The 16070-nt window shown below is 59.3% G+C and overlaps 3 protein-coding genes across 3 annotated transcripts; 1 reads left to right on the top strand and 2 right to left on the bottom strand.

Moving 5' to 3' along the window:
- Window positions 1–375: 375 nt before the first annotated feature.
- On the bottom strand, window positions 376–2713 carry INS49_011782 (uncharacterized protein; the record flags this gene model as incomplete). Its single annotated transcript, XM_043172492.1, has 6 exons — window positions 376–1384; window positions 1453–1790; window positions 1854–1966; window positions 2036–2189; window positions 2267–2491; window positions 2630–2713. 6 exons carry the CDS (start codon window positions 2711–2713, stop codon window positions 376–378), a joined length of 1923 nt encoding a protein of 640 aa, XP_043024237.1.
- Window positions 2714–4006: 1293 nt separating this feature from the next.
- On the bottom strand, window positions 4007–5944 carry INS49_011781 (uncharacterized protein; the record flags this gene model as incomplete). The annotated part of the gene is made up of 1 exon (XM_043172491.1): window positions 4007–5944. The coding sequence occupies one exon, from the start codon at window positions 5942–5944 to the stop codon at window positions 4007–4009; it is 1938 nt and encodes a 645-aa protein (XP_043024236.1).
- Window positions 5945–12999: 7055 nt separating this feature from the next.
- On the top strand, window positions 13000–15964 carry INS49_011780 (uncharacterized protein; the record flags this gene model as incomplete). The annotated part of the gene is made up of 2 exons (XM_043172490.1): window positions 13000–13905; window positions 13976–15964. 2 exons carry the CDS (start codon window positions 13000–13002, stop codon window positions 15962–15964), a joined length of 2895 nt encoding a protein of 964 aa, XP_043024235.1.
- Between the last annotated feature and the right edge of the window lie 106 nt (window positions 15965–16070).

The raw sequence follows: 16070 nt of genomic DNA, 5'->3' as shown, positions 1-16070 counted from the left end.
CGGGACTGTTTGGACCATGTGCAGGCTGGTTATCGACTTGCTTGACCCAACACACTACTGCATCCCAGTCGTGGTACATTCTGCAGTTTACCCCCAGGAGGCTCAGCCACTGTCGACGGGCAAGAAAAGACCGTCATCCTTTCGTCGTAACTGCAATGCTGCAGAGGAGTTTCGCAGATCTGCACGGACGAAGCAGACCAGGTAGACTTGGAGTGGCGGGCCTAAGCCAACCGGCGTGACTATTCACAATCCACGGGTCTTGGTCCTGTTTCTGCCGGCTGTAAGTTTCCACTACATTTTGCTTGCACGTTCACAAAATTCTCTCAGAACCCATTGCATCACGTCGATTGCTCATTCTAGCATACCTACCGCCGCTCACTCGGCCACCAGGGTCCTTACATCACCAACTGCGACCCTTGCCACTTTTTTCAAGAGAGTCCTTTCATCTGCCTCCCTGTACCGCTCCCACGAATCAAGCCCCTCCTTCGCCTGTATGCTGAGCGTCTCGTACCCCTGCTTGATCACTTCTGCCACTTGCAGACTCGTCAGCACGCCACCCGCACCCGCCTTGCTCCCTTTCCCGCCCTTTGCCCCGCCGTCGGCCAGCAGTGTCTTGTAGTGCGCCGAGACACTGACGAGTGTCTCGATGCTGTTTGTCGGTCGGTGAGCAAGCCCATAAGTGTCACGGAACTTGACCAGCACGTCGCCGGCCTCGACCACCTTGTAGAACAGGTCGTCGTACGCCGCCGGCGTGGGGAGGAATGCCTCGCCCGCCGACAGGCCCAGCGCGAGGAGGTTGACCACGTGGTCTAGCAGCACGTCGATGTGCGACAAGTCCCTCAGGTCAGCCGCGTACGTCGTCAGGAACTTGATCAATGATAGCAAGGAGCGAAAGAGCTCCGACCAGTGATACGATAGGCGCGTGCGGGACCGCGACATATAGCTGATAATCCGCAACAGGATCCCAACGCATAGTGTATACAGGTTAACGTCCAGGCGGCGCTTCAGGTTGTGGTTTATGCCGTCAATCATGGTGTCGATGACGGCCATTGCGACGGTCCGTTCGCCACGGACCAGCGGGAGGTAGGGCTGTCTCTGCCGGCAGAGCCTCACAGGCACCTTGTTCCCTTCGCTGCACATGCGCTTGCAGAGGACGGGGTCCTCGATCAGGAGGCGGAAGACCATCAGATTGAGATGGGAATATAGGGTTGCTCGTGTGGAAAGATGAGCGTGCGTTAGTAAGTATGACGTGAGTGAAATATAGCTCGCAAACGGCTGCTCTTCGCCCTTCTCAGGGGCCAGTGTGACGAGGTTGAAACAGAAGAGCTTGTTGGCGTGTGCGAAATCGTATGTCGCCAGCAGCACGGCAGCCTCGTTGCCCGGTCTGTTTGCCCCCCGTGTCAGCCGTGTCGCCCACGCTCACTCAGCCACCCCATGTCAAAAGCAACCTACAGCTCAGCAAACATTTGTTTGGCGGTCTCGGCGTCATATACCGGCTTCTTATCCGTCTTGGTACCGGGCGCTATGGCCCCCAACCCGATCATGGCCAACGTATTGGTCAACGTCCACGCCTCTGGGAGGTCCTCCTGGATATTCACGAACTGGTCCCTCAGGCCCTGGCAGGTGTAGCCAACGCTCTTGATAACCTTTTGTATGGTGTCCTCATTCACAAAGTCGTTCAGTCGTAGTTGGTATGGGTTCTGGAATTCAAACTTGTTGTAATTGGCCAGGAGGCCGATGAGTGTGAAAGGGTTGAATATCTGAGATGACGAGCTGGCGTCCTGGACCAACTATTGAGGGGTCAGCCTTAAGGCGCCGTCATAGTTATGTTTGCCACATAGAAATGGCCATACCTTCATGACGGAGGGGAACATGTCCCTTTGTATTAGATATGTTAGCAGGCTGGTCTGGTACGCTCCCGAGGTCACAGCGAGCGCCACCTCGACGGCCTTCTGCCGTAGTTCCACTGCTGGATTTGTGTCAATTTCCGGTTTCAACGCGCCCTGGCACGGTGTTTCCATAAGAGAAAACGTACTCGTCTTGCCATTTCGTACGATGTGATCCAGGGACCCTACGAAGTCGGTGAAGACGGCATCCACGTGATCGAGACCAGCGAGGACGGTTATGATGTCTGAGCTGGGGTTGGTGTACTTCTTGGATAGTACGGCGGATAGGAAGATGCTCAACGTCTGTTCGTTCCGAGGTCAGCAATTTGAGGTGACCAGGCAATGCCCATGCCCGCCAGGTAGGGGTCAGGCAGCCATACATCGAGCGCGTGCAGATCGGCGGTGCCCTGGGCATCGCCCCCCTTGAGCGCCCGGACAGATCTTGAGAACAGCTCTCTCGTCTGCTCCTCCAAGTGAAGCAGGTCGGCGGGGGAGAGCTGGTCGAATATGCGCCTCAGGGACGGGCGGTCGGGCCTGAGGAGGAAGAACTCGCGCCAGAAGCCCTCCGAGTGCGGTCCGTTACTGTCTGCAGCATCTTGGTGGTCCTTTCGCGAATCAGTCGGCTGGAAGTTTGGTGCGTGGGATGGGATGTCTGTCTTCAAACCTTTTCATCACATGCAAGAGACGTCAGCGGGCTTGGTCAACCGGCGGGACCGACGGGGAGGCCAGGAGAGAGTGCAAACCTTGAATAGCTCATCGTACAGCTGTACGATCTTTTGCTGGAAGGCCTCGGGACGAGGCTGCTGGGTGAGGGGGGACTTGTCCATGTACGGCAGGGTCCCTGTGAGGGCAGAGGGCAGGCAGGTTTGCTTCGTCTGGAGTCGCTCGTCTGGTCTGGTCCGGGACTGGATGGACTGCTCGGCTCAGCCTGTGGTGGGACTCGCTGGTCGAGCTCGGGTTCTGGGACATGAGAGAGCGGCTGCTATGAATTGTATCTGCGATTGGGTATGGGATAGGTCGAGTCGGAAGTCGCTGGGCCTTGCAAATACAGGTCTTTGTCCGTCGTCGAGGTGTTCACCCGTTTATTATTCAGATCCCCTTTGGCTGTGTACCTTAGCTATGTTGGCAGTCCCGGCCCCTAGTAGTCTACCCAGGCACCTAGCCAGGCGGATGGGAGAGATAGCGATCTTCGGCTTGGGAACTGGCTACGTGGGGTACCTACAAAAGATACAAGGCTTGGCTGTGCGCGTAGGTACCTACGTCCACGGGCACGGAGGTGCTTGGGCCAGATCTCTCAGGAGCTCAGGAGCCAAAGCAGGTACATCAGTGCCTACCAGTTCACCTAACAGGTGATCTGGATTCTGAGGTACCCAGTGGGGTGATTTGCTCACGGGGATACTCACTTGTGCATCCAGGTAACATAGACACCCAGGTACCGTGGTAAGTGGGAGTTTTCACGGCCCATCACAGTTGGCAGTTGAACCCTGAATTGCAACGGCCATTTGACTCCAACGTGGACTGGTGGCGCCCATAGGGCTGAGGAGTTCCCGCCTCTTGCATTATCTACCTACCTACCTACCTAGGTATGTACCTAGGAATCTACCATCCGCCCAATGGGCAGGTATCAACTAGAAGTACCGAAACAGTCAGACAACCCATGAGTCTGTCTATATGGCAAATAAGTGAGCATTCACAAAGCGGACGCGTACCGACACATTGGATCGAGAATAATACTCATTGTCCGCCCGGTGGGCGTCGCAATCTGGTAGGTAGGTATGCAACGGTCGGGTCGATCAAGTCTTCATTCAGACTGCATCTCTGAAAACCAAATTTCCCTCGCTATGCCTGTGCCAATGCCTGTGCCTCTGTCGTCTGCCATACTGAAGTAGGCTGATGCTGCGGTGGCCGCAACATATGTCAGGCCCGTCCGTCGTTCCATTGAAACCCACGCTTGCTGGTCTTCCATGCCTCTATCATATCCCAACCGTGACTCCCCCAACTCCAATCTATCTAATATATCAAGAGCTCTCGACGCAAAGCAACGGAACGCAACCCTCCTCGCATAGAGTGCGTGCCTTGGGCATTTCCTCCCGAGGACCCCAAGGGGGCCGCGGGTGCTCTCAGATCCCCCAGCTGCCCCTCCTCTGCGCCACGCCCCATGCCAAGGGCGTGATGCTGTCCAGGTCTGGATGCTGCCTGGCCCATTCGAATATGTACTTCTTGAGAGCCTTCCACCGCGGGCAGCGCCTGTCTTCCTTCATGTCCAGGTCCATGCTGATCTTCATGTGTCCCTTGGCCCTGCTGCCGATCCCGTCCATGACCGTATCATCCTCCTGCTCGAGCTCCTCCGTCGGGATCTGACTGATCTTGGACAGCTCCTCATCGTATGCCCGTGCCGTGGCCGGGTACCCAAGGCTCAGGTAGTTGTACACCTGAGTGACGAACTTGTCGTCAAACTCGGAGGCGATACGCTCCTCGAGATCCGCCACTGCCACCTCCTTCTGCAGCCGCTGCTCCAGGCCCATCAGCATGTGCAGGCCCTTTGGCTCGCCCGCCCGCGAGCGGTGCTCCGAGGTGGTCGGGAGCGCAGAAGCCTGCCCGGACGCCACGGGTGTCGGCTCGGCGGATACGGGAAAGGGAGCCAGCGTCCCGTTCGTGGCGGCATAAGGATCGCTGTGCTCGTATGGGGTCTGCGGTGTCATGGGCGTCATGATCATGGCGGGGCGGGGCGAGGGGGCCAAGGCCTCGCCGCCCTTGTTCTGCGTGAAGCAGTAGCCCCTCCAGAGCCCGTGCTGGCCCGTGGTGTCCCGGTTCGGCTCGACATGGCCACCTAGGGCGGTGTCCCACTTCTGCTCCGGGTCGAGCTTGGTCTGCTTGGGGGACGGGCACATCCGGAAGGTCAGATCCTTGCCGGCCATTGGGGGGCTTTGCCGCGTCCTCATGCGGAACAGTTCCTTCTCGGCGGCCTTGTCTTGTGCCTGGTTCTGGTAGCCGTAGAAGCGGCCAAAAGCACCTCGGGGGCGGGCGAAGCCGGTTTCTGGGGGGATCTGGGAGGCCGGGGCAGCAGCGGGCCGCGCCGGCGGTGCGTCAGGCATGTCGACGTCGGCTGTCTTGGGCGGTGGTGCGGATGGGACGTAGGGCATAGTTGACTCGCCAATCGTCCGCGCAGGGGCCTGAGCATCGTACGATGCGGCAGGGCCAGAGTAGGAGGGCTCAGCCGACTTGCTGGGGTGCGAGCCCAGGGGGTCTCCGAGCTCGCCTATGGGGCTCAGGGGCCCTATCGAGCTGCGCATGGTATGGCGAGCATTGTTGGTGAAGGCAAATGTGTTGTCGGGGGGTCCATCGCTTCTTGCAGAGGCGGAATCGAGGTCATCGAAATCGTTGGCTCCGCTCCCACCGGCGCCTCTCTCGGCAGCCAACTGACCCGCGTGTTTCTGCATCTCCTTGACCATCCAATTGACATTGTCCTCGGACGAGTCCCTCCGCGACTCGTTGTTGCCGGCGCCGCGCGCCTTGGCCCTACCGCGCGGTAGGTCGTCGTCATCCTCGGACCCTTCCCGCAGGAAGAAATGCTCGGCGCCGCCAAGCCTCACGGTGCTGTTGGGGAACGCAGACATGGCCTCCTCCAGGCGCATCTGCGCATCCAGCTTGTTGAGGTCGAAGACATGGTCGGCAATCTCGTCGTCGCAAGACTCCCTCCTAGCGTGGCCGGGCCGCCGGTTGTGCTTCTTCTTGGAGGTGAGGGAGTAGATGTGTTTGGCGTAGGGGGTGATGTCGGTCTTGTCGGCGGGCTTGGTGGCCGGGCCGACATCGCCGGCCCTGCGTGACCTTCGGCTGGACTCGAGGAGCTGCGGGGCAAAGCGGCGCTTCTCCCGGGTGACAGTCTGGGTCTCGTGGTGGGTGACCTGGACGGGCGCCGGAGGCGAAGACGGCGAGGCGGAGGTCGGGGAGGGCTCGGGGGTGGGCTCAGCGGCTGGGCCGCCCCTGCGGTGCTCCTTGAATGTGGTCTCGATCGGCACAGGAGCGAAACGCCTGCGGGACTGCGTCGGTTGCGTCATACTTGTGTTGTATACCACGGCGAAAGACCAAAAGTGTTGGGCAGTAGCAGCAGGCCGGGTATTGTGCGGGGCGGAGACGACAGAAGGGGAGGAGATTGGGGTTTGAGCAGGCTGGGACCGCGCAAGATGAGTCAGGGTGAGGTTGTTCGTGAAGCGATCGTTGATGGACTCGGCGATGGCCCCGTGTGCGTCCCAGCGAGTACTCGTGCTCGTGCTCGTGCCAGTGGCTGTGCCTGTAGTCGGCACTGCTGATGTGGGATGATGGCGCGGCTGCTCCCACCAGGCTTGTCCTATATCCAATTGTCGACGTGGTGAGACTCTGACATGTAGTGGGTGTCTAATTCCATGGGGAGGTGGCCCTGCAGGTATGGAAAGCACAGGACGCTGGCTGAGGCAGTCGTGGTTCGAGTTGATGGGCAGGGGAGCAGAAGAGCAGGGGAATTGAGGAGTCGACAGGTAGAGGAGAGCGCGGAAAGGGCGGTCACGAGGAGGGGGAAACGAAGCCTTGGGCCGATGGGAAAGGATGCGGTGCAGCGAAGCACACGATGAGGGCAACTCGTGGCCTGCCCTTCCTCCTTCCCGCTCCTCCTCACGAACCTGCCCGTACTGTTATTATGGCATGGGGCATGGGGCATGAGCATGGGGGCAGGCCTGGCCTGGCCCTGAGGGCCCCTGACCCTGGCCGATTCATTCACGCTCGCTCACTCAAAGGGAAAAGTGGGATGGGCTGCATTAGCCGGGTTGGCCAGGACAGTGCATCGTGACGGTGCGAGGCCGGCCCTGCTTTGCGCGCAGGCGGGTGAGTTCCCACCATTTTCGGCAGAGCGCAAGCCACCTGCTGCGTAGTCGCGCGTTGACTCCGTCCGGCCGGCCGGCCGTCCGTCCGTCAGTCAGTCTGTCCGTCCAATGTCTGTCAATGGACGAGAGGCAGGTCAATGAGACACATGTGTGCGCGCACATACACACACACACACACACACACAGCGGAACAAAGCACAACATATGCAGCTGCTGTTGAGAAGGCTACCCTCACAGGGTTCGTTCAATACGTCGGAGAGCACAATCAATCGTTCAATCCTATCGACCAACCAACCAACCAAACAGGCGCCAGGGGATGGTTGAACCCCCCACCAGCCGATCGTGCCGACGTGCTGTAACAGTACTACCGATGTGGTTGCAACCACGACTTGACTCTCCCAACGAATCTAGACAATCTTTGTCTTCTGCATTGACACGATTGAACGGCTCACCATTTTCTTGGGGGCCAGCGCAGTCTGTCCGATTTTGCCTCGGGGCCTGACATCATCAACGAGCACCTGCAAACTCTGTTTCCGCCGCTGGGCTGCCGTCAATGTCAATGTCAAGTCAGGTCAAGTCACCCCACAATCTTCGTGTGAGCCCTGCCGCCCGAGCCCCAAGCCCCAAGGGCCTTGTGTCTCTCCCTGTTTGCTCCTGGCACCATCGACACGAGCCCGTTGCCAATCTCGGCTGTCTTCCGAGGCAATTAGCAGGCTGTCAGGCGTGCCTACCTGACTGCCTGAACAACAAAGACGGCATCACGAGAGGCAAGATGCACGCTCTTTGGCCACAACCACCAGATGCATGCTCGTGATGCATTGCTCCCACTGCCGCGTCAAAGGTGCCCGCCCCTCTGCATGCGAGTATCTGCTCTCCTTGTAAGCTTGCCAGCCGGCCCAGAGGTAGGCAGAGAGTCGCGCGCCGGGCACTCAGCCTGTCCGCCTGTCCGGCCTGTCAGACTCTTCCCGTGGTGCAGGGACCACTGGATCGATCTGAGCGCTGGCGGCGCTCCCGCCCGGTCTTCCCTGAAGCTTCCAGAAGCCCAGGTCCTCGGGTCTGACTCCCAAGCTCCATCTGGACTTGGACGGCTTCTCATCTTGGGCAGCTCAGCGGGTTTCCCGAGGGCCAGAACCACCTGGGCAATGTTGGATCTCGGTCCCGCCCCCTCTCCTCTCCCCCTTCCCTTCGCTACTCCAGTTACTGCAACTGCTAGTTTCCTCCAACCGAACTCACGAGACCCGCCCTGCCCGCCTCGCCGGCGCCTCTTCTAAAATAAGGAATACGAGACAGCCCGGCGCTTTGCCATCCCCTTCCCCCCTTTTGCAAGCCGTCGATACCTGCCAGCCCTCCGGCTTATGTACAAGAGCGCCGAACAGAACTGAAAAGAAATGTCTGCCCGCTGCCCGGGTCTGATTCAACCCGCGGCTGTTTTCTCCGTGCAGAGATCAGAGTCAAGTCTGGGTGAAGTTGATGCGTCCATTCGTCGGCTGCGTCTTGTTTATCTGCACTGTACCGTACATATTTGTCTACCCTCTTGGGACCACAAGTCTGTCCGTCTGTTCATCCATCGCTTGACCCAGAGTCCAAACACTGTGTGTCTATGTGCCCTTGGAAGTGCTTGCCTCGCTGATCCATTTTGCTCTCGAATCAGAGGCGTGTGTAGTGCGCGGGGGACTTCCCGACCCTTGGCCGTTGGAACCTGGCATGGCCCTGGACCTGGACCAGGACCTGGAATCATCCAAAAGGCTCTGCCCCCACTTGCAGCGCTCGTGACGGCCACGCCACCTCCCGCTTTTTGACGTTGCCCCTGTCTTCCCGGCGACCGCCAGCTAGCCAGACTGCCCGCGTATGAATGTGCCTCCTGTACTCCTCCGTCTCCTGTACGCAACTGGTGTGCCGACTTGCCGACCTACACGCACGCACAGGGCAGCACAGGCTGTGGGGATATCCGTTACGACTCACACCTAAGCCTGACCGCCACATCACGGCCCGCTTTGCTCTGCTATGCTATCGCGTCGAATCGCAGGCAGGCCGGCTCAAACCTCTTGTGTTGCCCTGGCGTTCTGGCTGGGTCTCCTATTCTGCAATAAGCTTGCCGTGAGGAAGCACGCGACAGCCTGCAATGGACTTGCCTCTCTCCGGAACCGGTGCCCCATCTCCCCAACAAGCCCCAGACACTGGACTACTAAGTAGCTCGAGCGAAACATACGAAGCCTTGTTTGTGTGTGTGTGTGTGCACAATGGGCCTTGGGTCAACAACGGGGGATGAGCGTCCTGCGGGCATGGGATAAGAGACCTGGCTAGCACCCAACGTTTCAAGCCCACATGGCACGCCGCGGGCCGCGCATCTGTGGAGCGACTCAACTCGGTTTCAATCTGGCCAAACAACGTGTCAGCAAAGTTTATCTGTCGTCCGTGCGAGCGCCGAGTGCCCTGAACAGTTTGCCATGCCCGCCCAACACATTGTTCAACTGCCCAATGCCGAAGCCATCCCCAGCCAGATCCCGAGATCCGGGGCTGCGGGTCCGCGACGGCGTCCGGAGTTATCTGGGTAAGGTGAGCTACTACGATGCCTCAGAGAGCATGCGTACCACCACACCGCAGCGAAGACTCCGCGGTATTCGCGAGATGCTTTGGTCCGGATATGGACCCGAACATTCCCAGAGCTGCCTATCATGTCCGTTTTCTCTCGCGGTGCAGTTGCCGATGCCCACGTCACCTTTATGGTGCCTCCATCTCACCCCGGAGTGGCTCTATTCTTCCTTCTTCCTCTGTGATGGCCTGGTCGCGAGGTTGTCCCTGTCGACCGAAGCCATGACTGGCTATGCGCGGTTTATAGTAACGGGTGCTGGGTGTCGCCAGTATATGCCGCGAGTAAGTTTGACCTGGCCGTGGGGACTCTACTTCGAGAGAAGCCGTTGAGGGCTGAAAAGTGAGAAGCAAAAGTATGGTGAGGGCCAGCTGCGCTGCCGGCCAAAAAGGGTGACCACCCACAGAAACCTGATGGTGGACGGTGGTCTATAGGCAGAGGAGCACTACAGAATGGCCCTGAATGCTTTCGAAGCTCCCTGGGCCAAGTTAACTCCTTGGTATCAAGCATCAACGGCGCGACCTCGAGCCTATACGATAAGTCTCTCATCAGAACCGTGGAAGTATCCAGCCGATGTGTCTTCACAAGAGCAGACGCAGGTCGCCAAAAGGAGAGCTTATCGGCCGTGACTATGATAGGATGACGCGCAGTTGATTTCAGCCTTTTGACATGCTGCTACCCCGATAAGTTCGGGGGGATCACGCAGTTGCTGTTGTCAACAACATGCTCATGTCCCATTCATGACAGGCGCATTCTATCCCAAGTCTCACCAGTATCGCTCCCGGCTTTACAGGACATGATGTTGGAGTTTGCCATCGGATGGGAACTGCTTAGACCCCGAGGCACAACAGGGTGGTGGCACTGAGCCCCAACCACTGTATCTTATTTGATGGCATATTTTGCCGGCCCGCTAGAAGAGGGCCGCAGTCAGATCACCATGCGAAGACTGGCAAGGAATGCGAACAGAAGCGCCGGCCTGTGGAGACTAAGCTTGTGCGATCTCTGCCAGTGTCGACCAGGCCGTGCAGTCTGGACAGTCTGCAAAGTGGGCACTGCTTTTGCAGGTTCGCAAGATAGCCGGACATATCCATTGGAGCTTGGCGGGAAGCGGTTTCATTGACATCAGACGATGAGGACGAGAGAGCTGGAACCGTGATTTACACCCACGCTGGTTGGACAAGCTGGAAGCACGAAGGGACATGATTTACAGGGGCGCCGGGGCAAGCACTGGCCCAGGTCGTTGAGAAAATACCGTGTAGAGACGGGGTTGCGCGAAGCATGGCTTGTCGACGGCCGGCAGTACGGCGCGACTATCTGACTGCGCGACTGAGAGGCGGTGCCGTACTGCCGGTAGATGGGTGGTCGAGGACGCCACAAGCCATCATAGTGTATGTGGCCTGGACAGACGGCACGGTAGACACGCCAGGCCCAAAGCCGATCCAATGCCCAGGTCGTCTTTGGTATGGGGACATACGTCAAAATGACGGGCAGGCGTATTTATCCGGCCAGTCAAAGCCGCCCGGACTGACGTTGGAAATTCGCACAGCTGCACGATTCAATACTTCATTTCAGACGTGCAAGGTTCCTCGGGCGGTGGTGAGATTGCGCGGTAAGGGGAATAAATGAGAGCGCCACTCGAGGGCAGCATGTTGTTTCCTCAGCACACAGACCTCGCCTATCATCTGGGTTACGGGCCAAACGGTTCGATGAGCGATGTGCAATGGATGGTCCGTTGGGCCCCCAGCTGCCTGGGACCTGAAAGGCTCAAAAGTAGTACACGAGCATGATATTGCAGGCAGTGTACGCAGACAGCATGCGGGCTGGTGCGTGCTCGGAACAAGCCGAAGTTCGCACAGACACACAGCGTCGATCTCGGCCGAGAATGAGGCCAAGCGCAGAGCCACCAGTCGTGTTTTCTCGTCGAGTCGTGGCATCCAGCATCCTGCGCTGGTGTTGGGCGTCGGCTACGCGTGATGAGATAAGATGAGAAAGACAGATACCCCAGGAGATAGATGGCATGTCTACACATAGATAGACCTACATGCTGCACGGCAGGGTACCCGGGTAGTCAGATACATGGGAGCCCACTCAGACGGACAGGCGTTATCGGCAGCAAGGTGTGGCTGCAACCTCACGCACGAGGTTGCCAAAGCTGCACATGCGGGAGAAAATATGAAAGCTCACGGTTTGCCTGGCAGCCTGGCAGTCTACCTAGCACTACACAGGGTATAGCCTAATCAGTACCTTGCCGTGTGTACTGCAAAGTAGAGGGCCATGTCCCACGTTGCATGGGGAAAGGGCCCGGGGATAAGCCGCCGTGCTGTACGTGATGGTTGACGTGTGTGGCCGACGGGGGCACGCGACACAGTCAGCAGCAGATGCGATGCCGGCCAGCCTGCTTGTTGCTCGTCCCCTCCAAATGTAGACAGTCTGTGAATCTACCAGACTTCTGTGATAACTCGTCTGCTCTCCTCCGGGCCAGGCCCGTCTGGTGCCAAGGCGAAGGAGCAAAAACCTTGAATACGGGGCCTGCGAGGCCTTATCAAACCTTATCACCGTCACCGTCACCTTCACCGTCATCACCGGCTCGGGGTTACGCGACACGCTTGGATTGAATTAATGAGCCGAGGGGGAGACCGGGTCAACACAGAAAAGCTCCAGTGCTGCAGCCACCTGCCTCACTCAAGGCCAGGGCGTGGGGACGGCCTTAGCAAGATGGAAGGACGGTGCAAATCTGCCCAGATACAGTCCAGCACGGACAAAGAGGAAAAGAAAAAATCAGAGAGAGAAAAAAAACATTCAAAATAGAAGGGAACAAGAGAAAAAGCAAGATTGGAATCAGCCCGTGCGTCAGGTACCGTCCGTAGCGCCGGTACATAGTCGTCGGTCGGGTTTGGCAGGCTCGTCGCTGGTCGCTGGCCGGCTGACGGCGGGTGCGCCTCTCGCCTTTGTCTTTGTCGCTCGCCCCGTCCCCCCCCCCTGGCCGACCCCCCTGCTCTCCACTCGCCCATATTCATCCACCAAGTCCAAATCCATCCAGATCCCAAACCCAAACCCCAGATCCATGTTCACAGTTTACGTTTACCTTGAATGTGCACACCCATCCACACCCGTGTCCACCGGGCACACTCAGGAAACACGAGCAACAGACAAACACTACCCAGCCCTTTTCCCTTCCCGTCGCCCCCTTCCCAGCCTTTGACTGGACTGGACTGGACTTGGTCCTGGACTGGCACTTGCTCCATTCAGTCCTGGACACGCAACGCCATATCACATCGACGACACCGGGCACATTCCTCTCTACTGTGTTTCCAGCCACGGCGAGGCGAGCCGCAGGACCAGCAAGAAGACCAAGGCCACGAGCAAGAGGACCACAGCCCCGAGCCGCAACCACGACCAGGACGAGTCTGGGGACCGCGACGATACTACGCCCCAGACCATGTCCTTCCCAACCAGACACAGACAGTTGCTGCCTCATTCTCTCCACACTCTCGCTACCACGGCTCACTGAGAAGCCCACCCGTCCACCTGGACAGCTACACTACTTGCTGCATCCCGCATCCGTGACATCGCTCTCTACCTACCTCTAGGTAGTCTGCCATCGCGGTCGCGTCTGCAAACCACCGCGACGTGACCTGCGCACCGCTGCTTCAGGCCCGCCGCAGCAATGCATCACGACGTCGGCACGCACGGTGTCGACGCCCACCCACAACCCAGTCCCGTAGAGCCACATGCACAGGCGCAGGTGCAGGCGCAGGCGCAGGCGCAGGAGCCGTCGACACGAGCCACCAGCCCCATCGCTGCGGTCGGTAATGGAGCCTCTGACATTGGCACATCTGATGGCCCTGCACCCACACTGCCAGGCGATAACGATAGCCCCGAAAAGGGGCACACGATGCTTTCGCCGGCCTCGCCATCAACGCCCTCCAGCCTCGACTCCATTTCCAACCCCCGTCACTCGCTCGAACATGCCAATCCGCTCCACCAGGACCAAGACATTCTGTCCAGCCCCAGGCATGAGCTAGAACTCATCCCCGAGGACCGATCCCTCGACGGCCTTGCTTCTCCCTCAACCGCCAGTCTGGCCAACTCCTCCACCTCGCCGCTACACATCAACACCACCCTCCCTGTCTCCCACTCCAACCGAACATCTGGTGCATCCACCCCGGAGACGGGCATCATAAGGCCTGCAGTGCGACGCCCTAACCCCCACCACCCACTGCCACCGCGCCCGTCCTCGCCGTCCTCCTCCCCCGTCGAGCCACCACTGTCGCCCGTCATCCGCAGCGCCTCCACGCACTCCGTCCTGCGCCACCCTGCACCCGACAACGTGGTGAACGCTCGCTCCGGCTCCTACACCGGCAACATTGCTGCCCTCGAGGCGACAGCCGAGCGCTTTTCCATGACGAGCAGCATAGAGGACGCCATCAGGAACGCCCACGAAGAGCTGAAGCGCAGCGACAGCCGTCGCTCGTCCATCCTCGCCGCGAGCGTCAGGAGCGGCGGCGACTTCGGCGTCGACAGCCCCCCCGGCATCGCCCCAGCACCCCTGTTCGCCCGCCAGAGCTCCATTGTCGGCTTGAACACCGAGGCAAGGCTGGGGGGCTATTCTCCCCGGCGGGTACATCATGAGCCCTACCCAGTCGCTCACCGGCCGCCTCAGGAGCGCAAGCAAGAGCAGCGGCGCCTTGTCGAGGGCAAACAGCACCAGGAGCAAGCCTGAAACCATCGACGGCGAGGCCTTCCCCAACCTTTCGGCCTCGTCCATGACGAGGTCTGGCCCTGGCAAGGGCTCTGTGCGGAGTGTACATAGTATCCAGAGCGTTCACAGCGTCCAGAGCAATCGTTCCGGCCCCCTCTCCCTCGCCGAGATCGCCGAGATGGAGCCCCCATCCGCCTTGACCCTGGACGCAATGGATGAAGCTGATCGGACCGTCGCCAACCTACAAGACCTCGGAGACGATGATGATGCCATACTCGCGAGGGCCCACCAACACGTCGAACCAAACGCGACAGACATAGAAGTCGCCGAGGAGATGGCGAGTCGGGCTTCAATGGACCTGGACAGGACACCCATGCTGGATCACTCTGCGGATTCATATTGGGATAACCACGAGGATGCAAATTTCCAGCTACGGAACCCCCAGGATCCTCCTTCAGCCCGGGCCCGGGACGAGTACGAACCCCCGGCTGAGCAACGATCTGGCGGCAGCGGCTCGCCAGACACTGAAGACGAGGACAACGCCTTCGCCGATTTCGACGGTATGCATTGTGATCCTGACACCGTGGCCGAACAATTCCCTGTACAGCCAGAAGAGGCCCAGTACCCGCGGCCACGTCAACAGAGGCAGTCACAGATGCCAAGGGCGCGGCCGCAGTCGTACCTCGACCCTGAGACAGGCCAACAGATGCTTTATTATCCTGCGCGTGTCCCGGCCATGTTGAATCTTCCCCCGAAACTTGGAAAGGGGGTCAAATCCACGCAGCGCAACATGCGGCGCAGTCAGGTGCTCAGCCAGATGCCACAGGCAGCTCGGGAGAGCAGGGCCTGGCTGCCTGACCCCCTGGAAGGCGAAGGCCCAATAGATTTGATGGGGGATGACCGACCAGCGAGCTCCATCGACTCCAGCTCCCATGGCCTTGGCCCCCAGGACGCGCTCGTCGCTCCTGGAGAGCCCGGACCTTCTTCCCAAGGACACTCGGTAGATGCCTCCGAAATACAAAATCTACGGCGTCCTGGCAAGCTACGAGACCCTGACCAACGCAGATCTCGCATGGACCTCTCAGATCTCCCGCCACAGCTGCGCGCTAGCGTTTTCTTCGACCTGCCGGGTGAGAGCCCAAAGATAGAAGTCAAGGACGGTTCCGCCATGAAGACTCTTGACAGCATCCTCGATGCGGCAGCCTCGGCGCCGGTCAACGCTTTCACAGACCATGCATTTGCTGGTCGTCTGGGCCCCGAAGTCTACGGGCTCGGCAACAAGAACAACCGCAAGAGCAGGATGATGCTGACAGCTGAAGACGCAGGTGGTGATGGTGAAAGGAGCGGTCTCATGACATCAAAGAGCACGGTCTCTCTAGCCGTACCAGAGGCCGAGAAGCGGAAGTCTGTGTGGTCTCTGCTAGCAGGGCGTAACAAGTCCAAGAGCAGGGCCAATCTCCTCGCAGAGAGAGACGAGGACGCCCGCTCGAAGTTGTCTGGCTCGGGCCGTGGTGACAGGGACTCGTCCCCTGAGGCTGACGAGCGCTCAGCTCTGGCCCCCGACGAGGAGGCGGAAGGGTCTGAATCCGAGGAGGAACAAGTCTACACTGGCCCTCCCACGACTCTCCTGGCAGAGCTGCAACTGCGCAAACAGCAACACAAAAACCGCACCCGCAACCCAATAGTCAATGCCAGCGGCCTTCACAGCACACTTTTGGAGCTTGACGCTGTGGCGCAGGTCGAGGCACGGGCTCGCAAGAGCAAAAAGGTCAATCTTGCGTGGGCTGCCGATCCGGACGAGCCAGAGGAGTCAGACGACGAGGATGTACCGCTCGGCCTACTAGCAGCCAAGAAACAGATAGGGCCCAACGCCACTGAGCGTGACATGGCCGTTGCTGCTCAGGAGATCAGCAGGCCCTTGGGTCTCTGATGGAGAAGCGTGACCTGGAGGACAACGAGCCGCTGTCCCGTAGACGTGATAGGCTACAGGGCAGGGAGGTTGCCCCCAGCATGTATCTACAGCCAGGCGCGAGCGG

Source organism: Diaporthe citri (assembly GCF_014595645.1).
Source record: "Diaporthe citri strain NFHF-8-4 chromosome Unknown scaffold_5, whole genome shotgun sequence".
Classification (NCBI taxonomy): Eukaryota; Fungi; Ascomycota; class Sordariomycetes; order Diaporthales; family Diaporthaceae; genus Diaporthe; species Diaporthe citri.
This window is presented reverse-complemented; position numbering and strand designations above follow the sequence as displayed.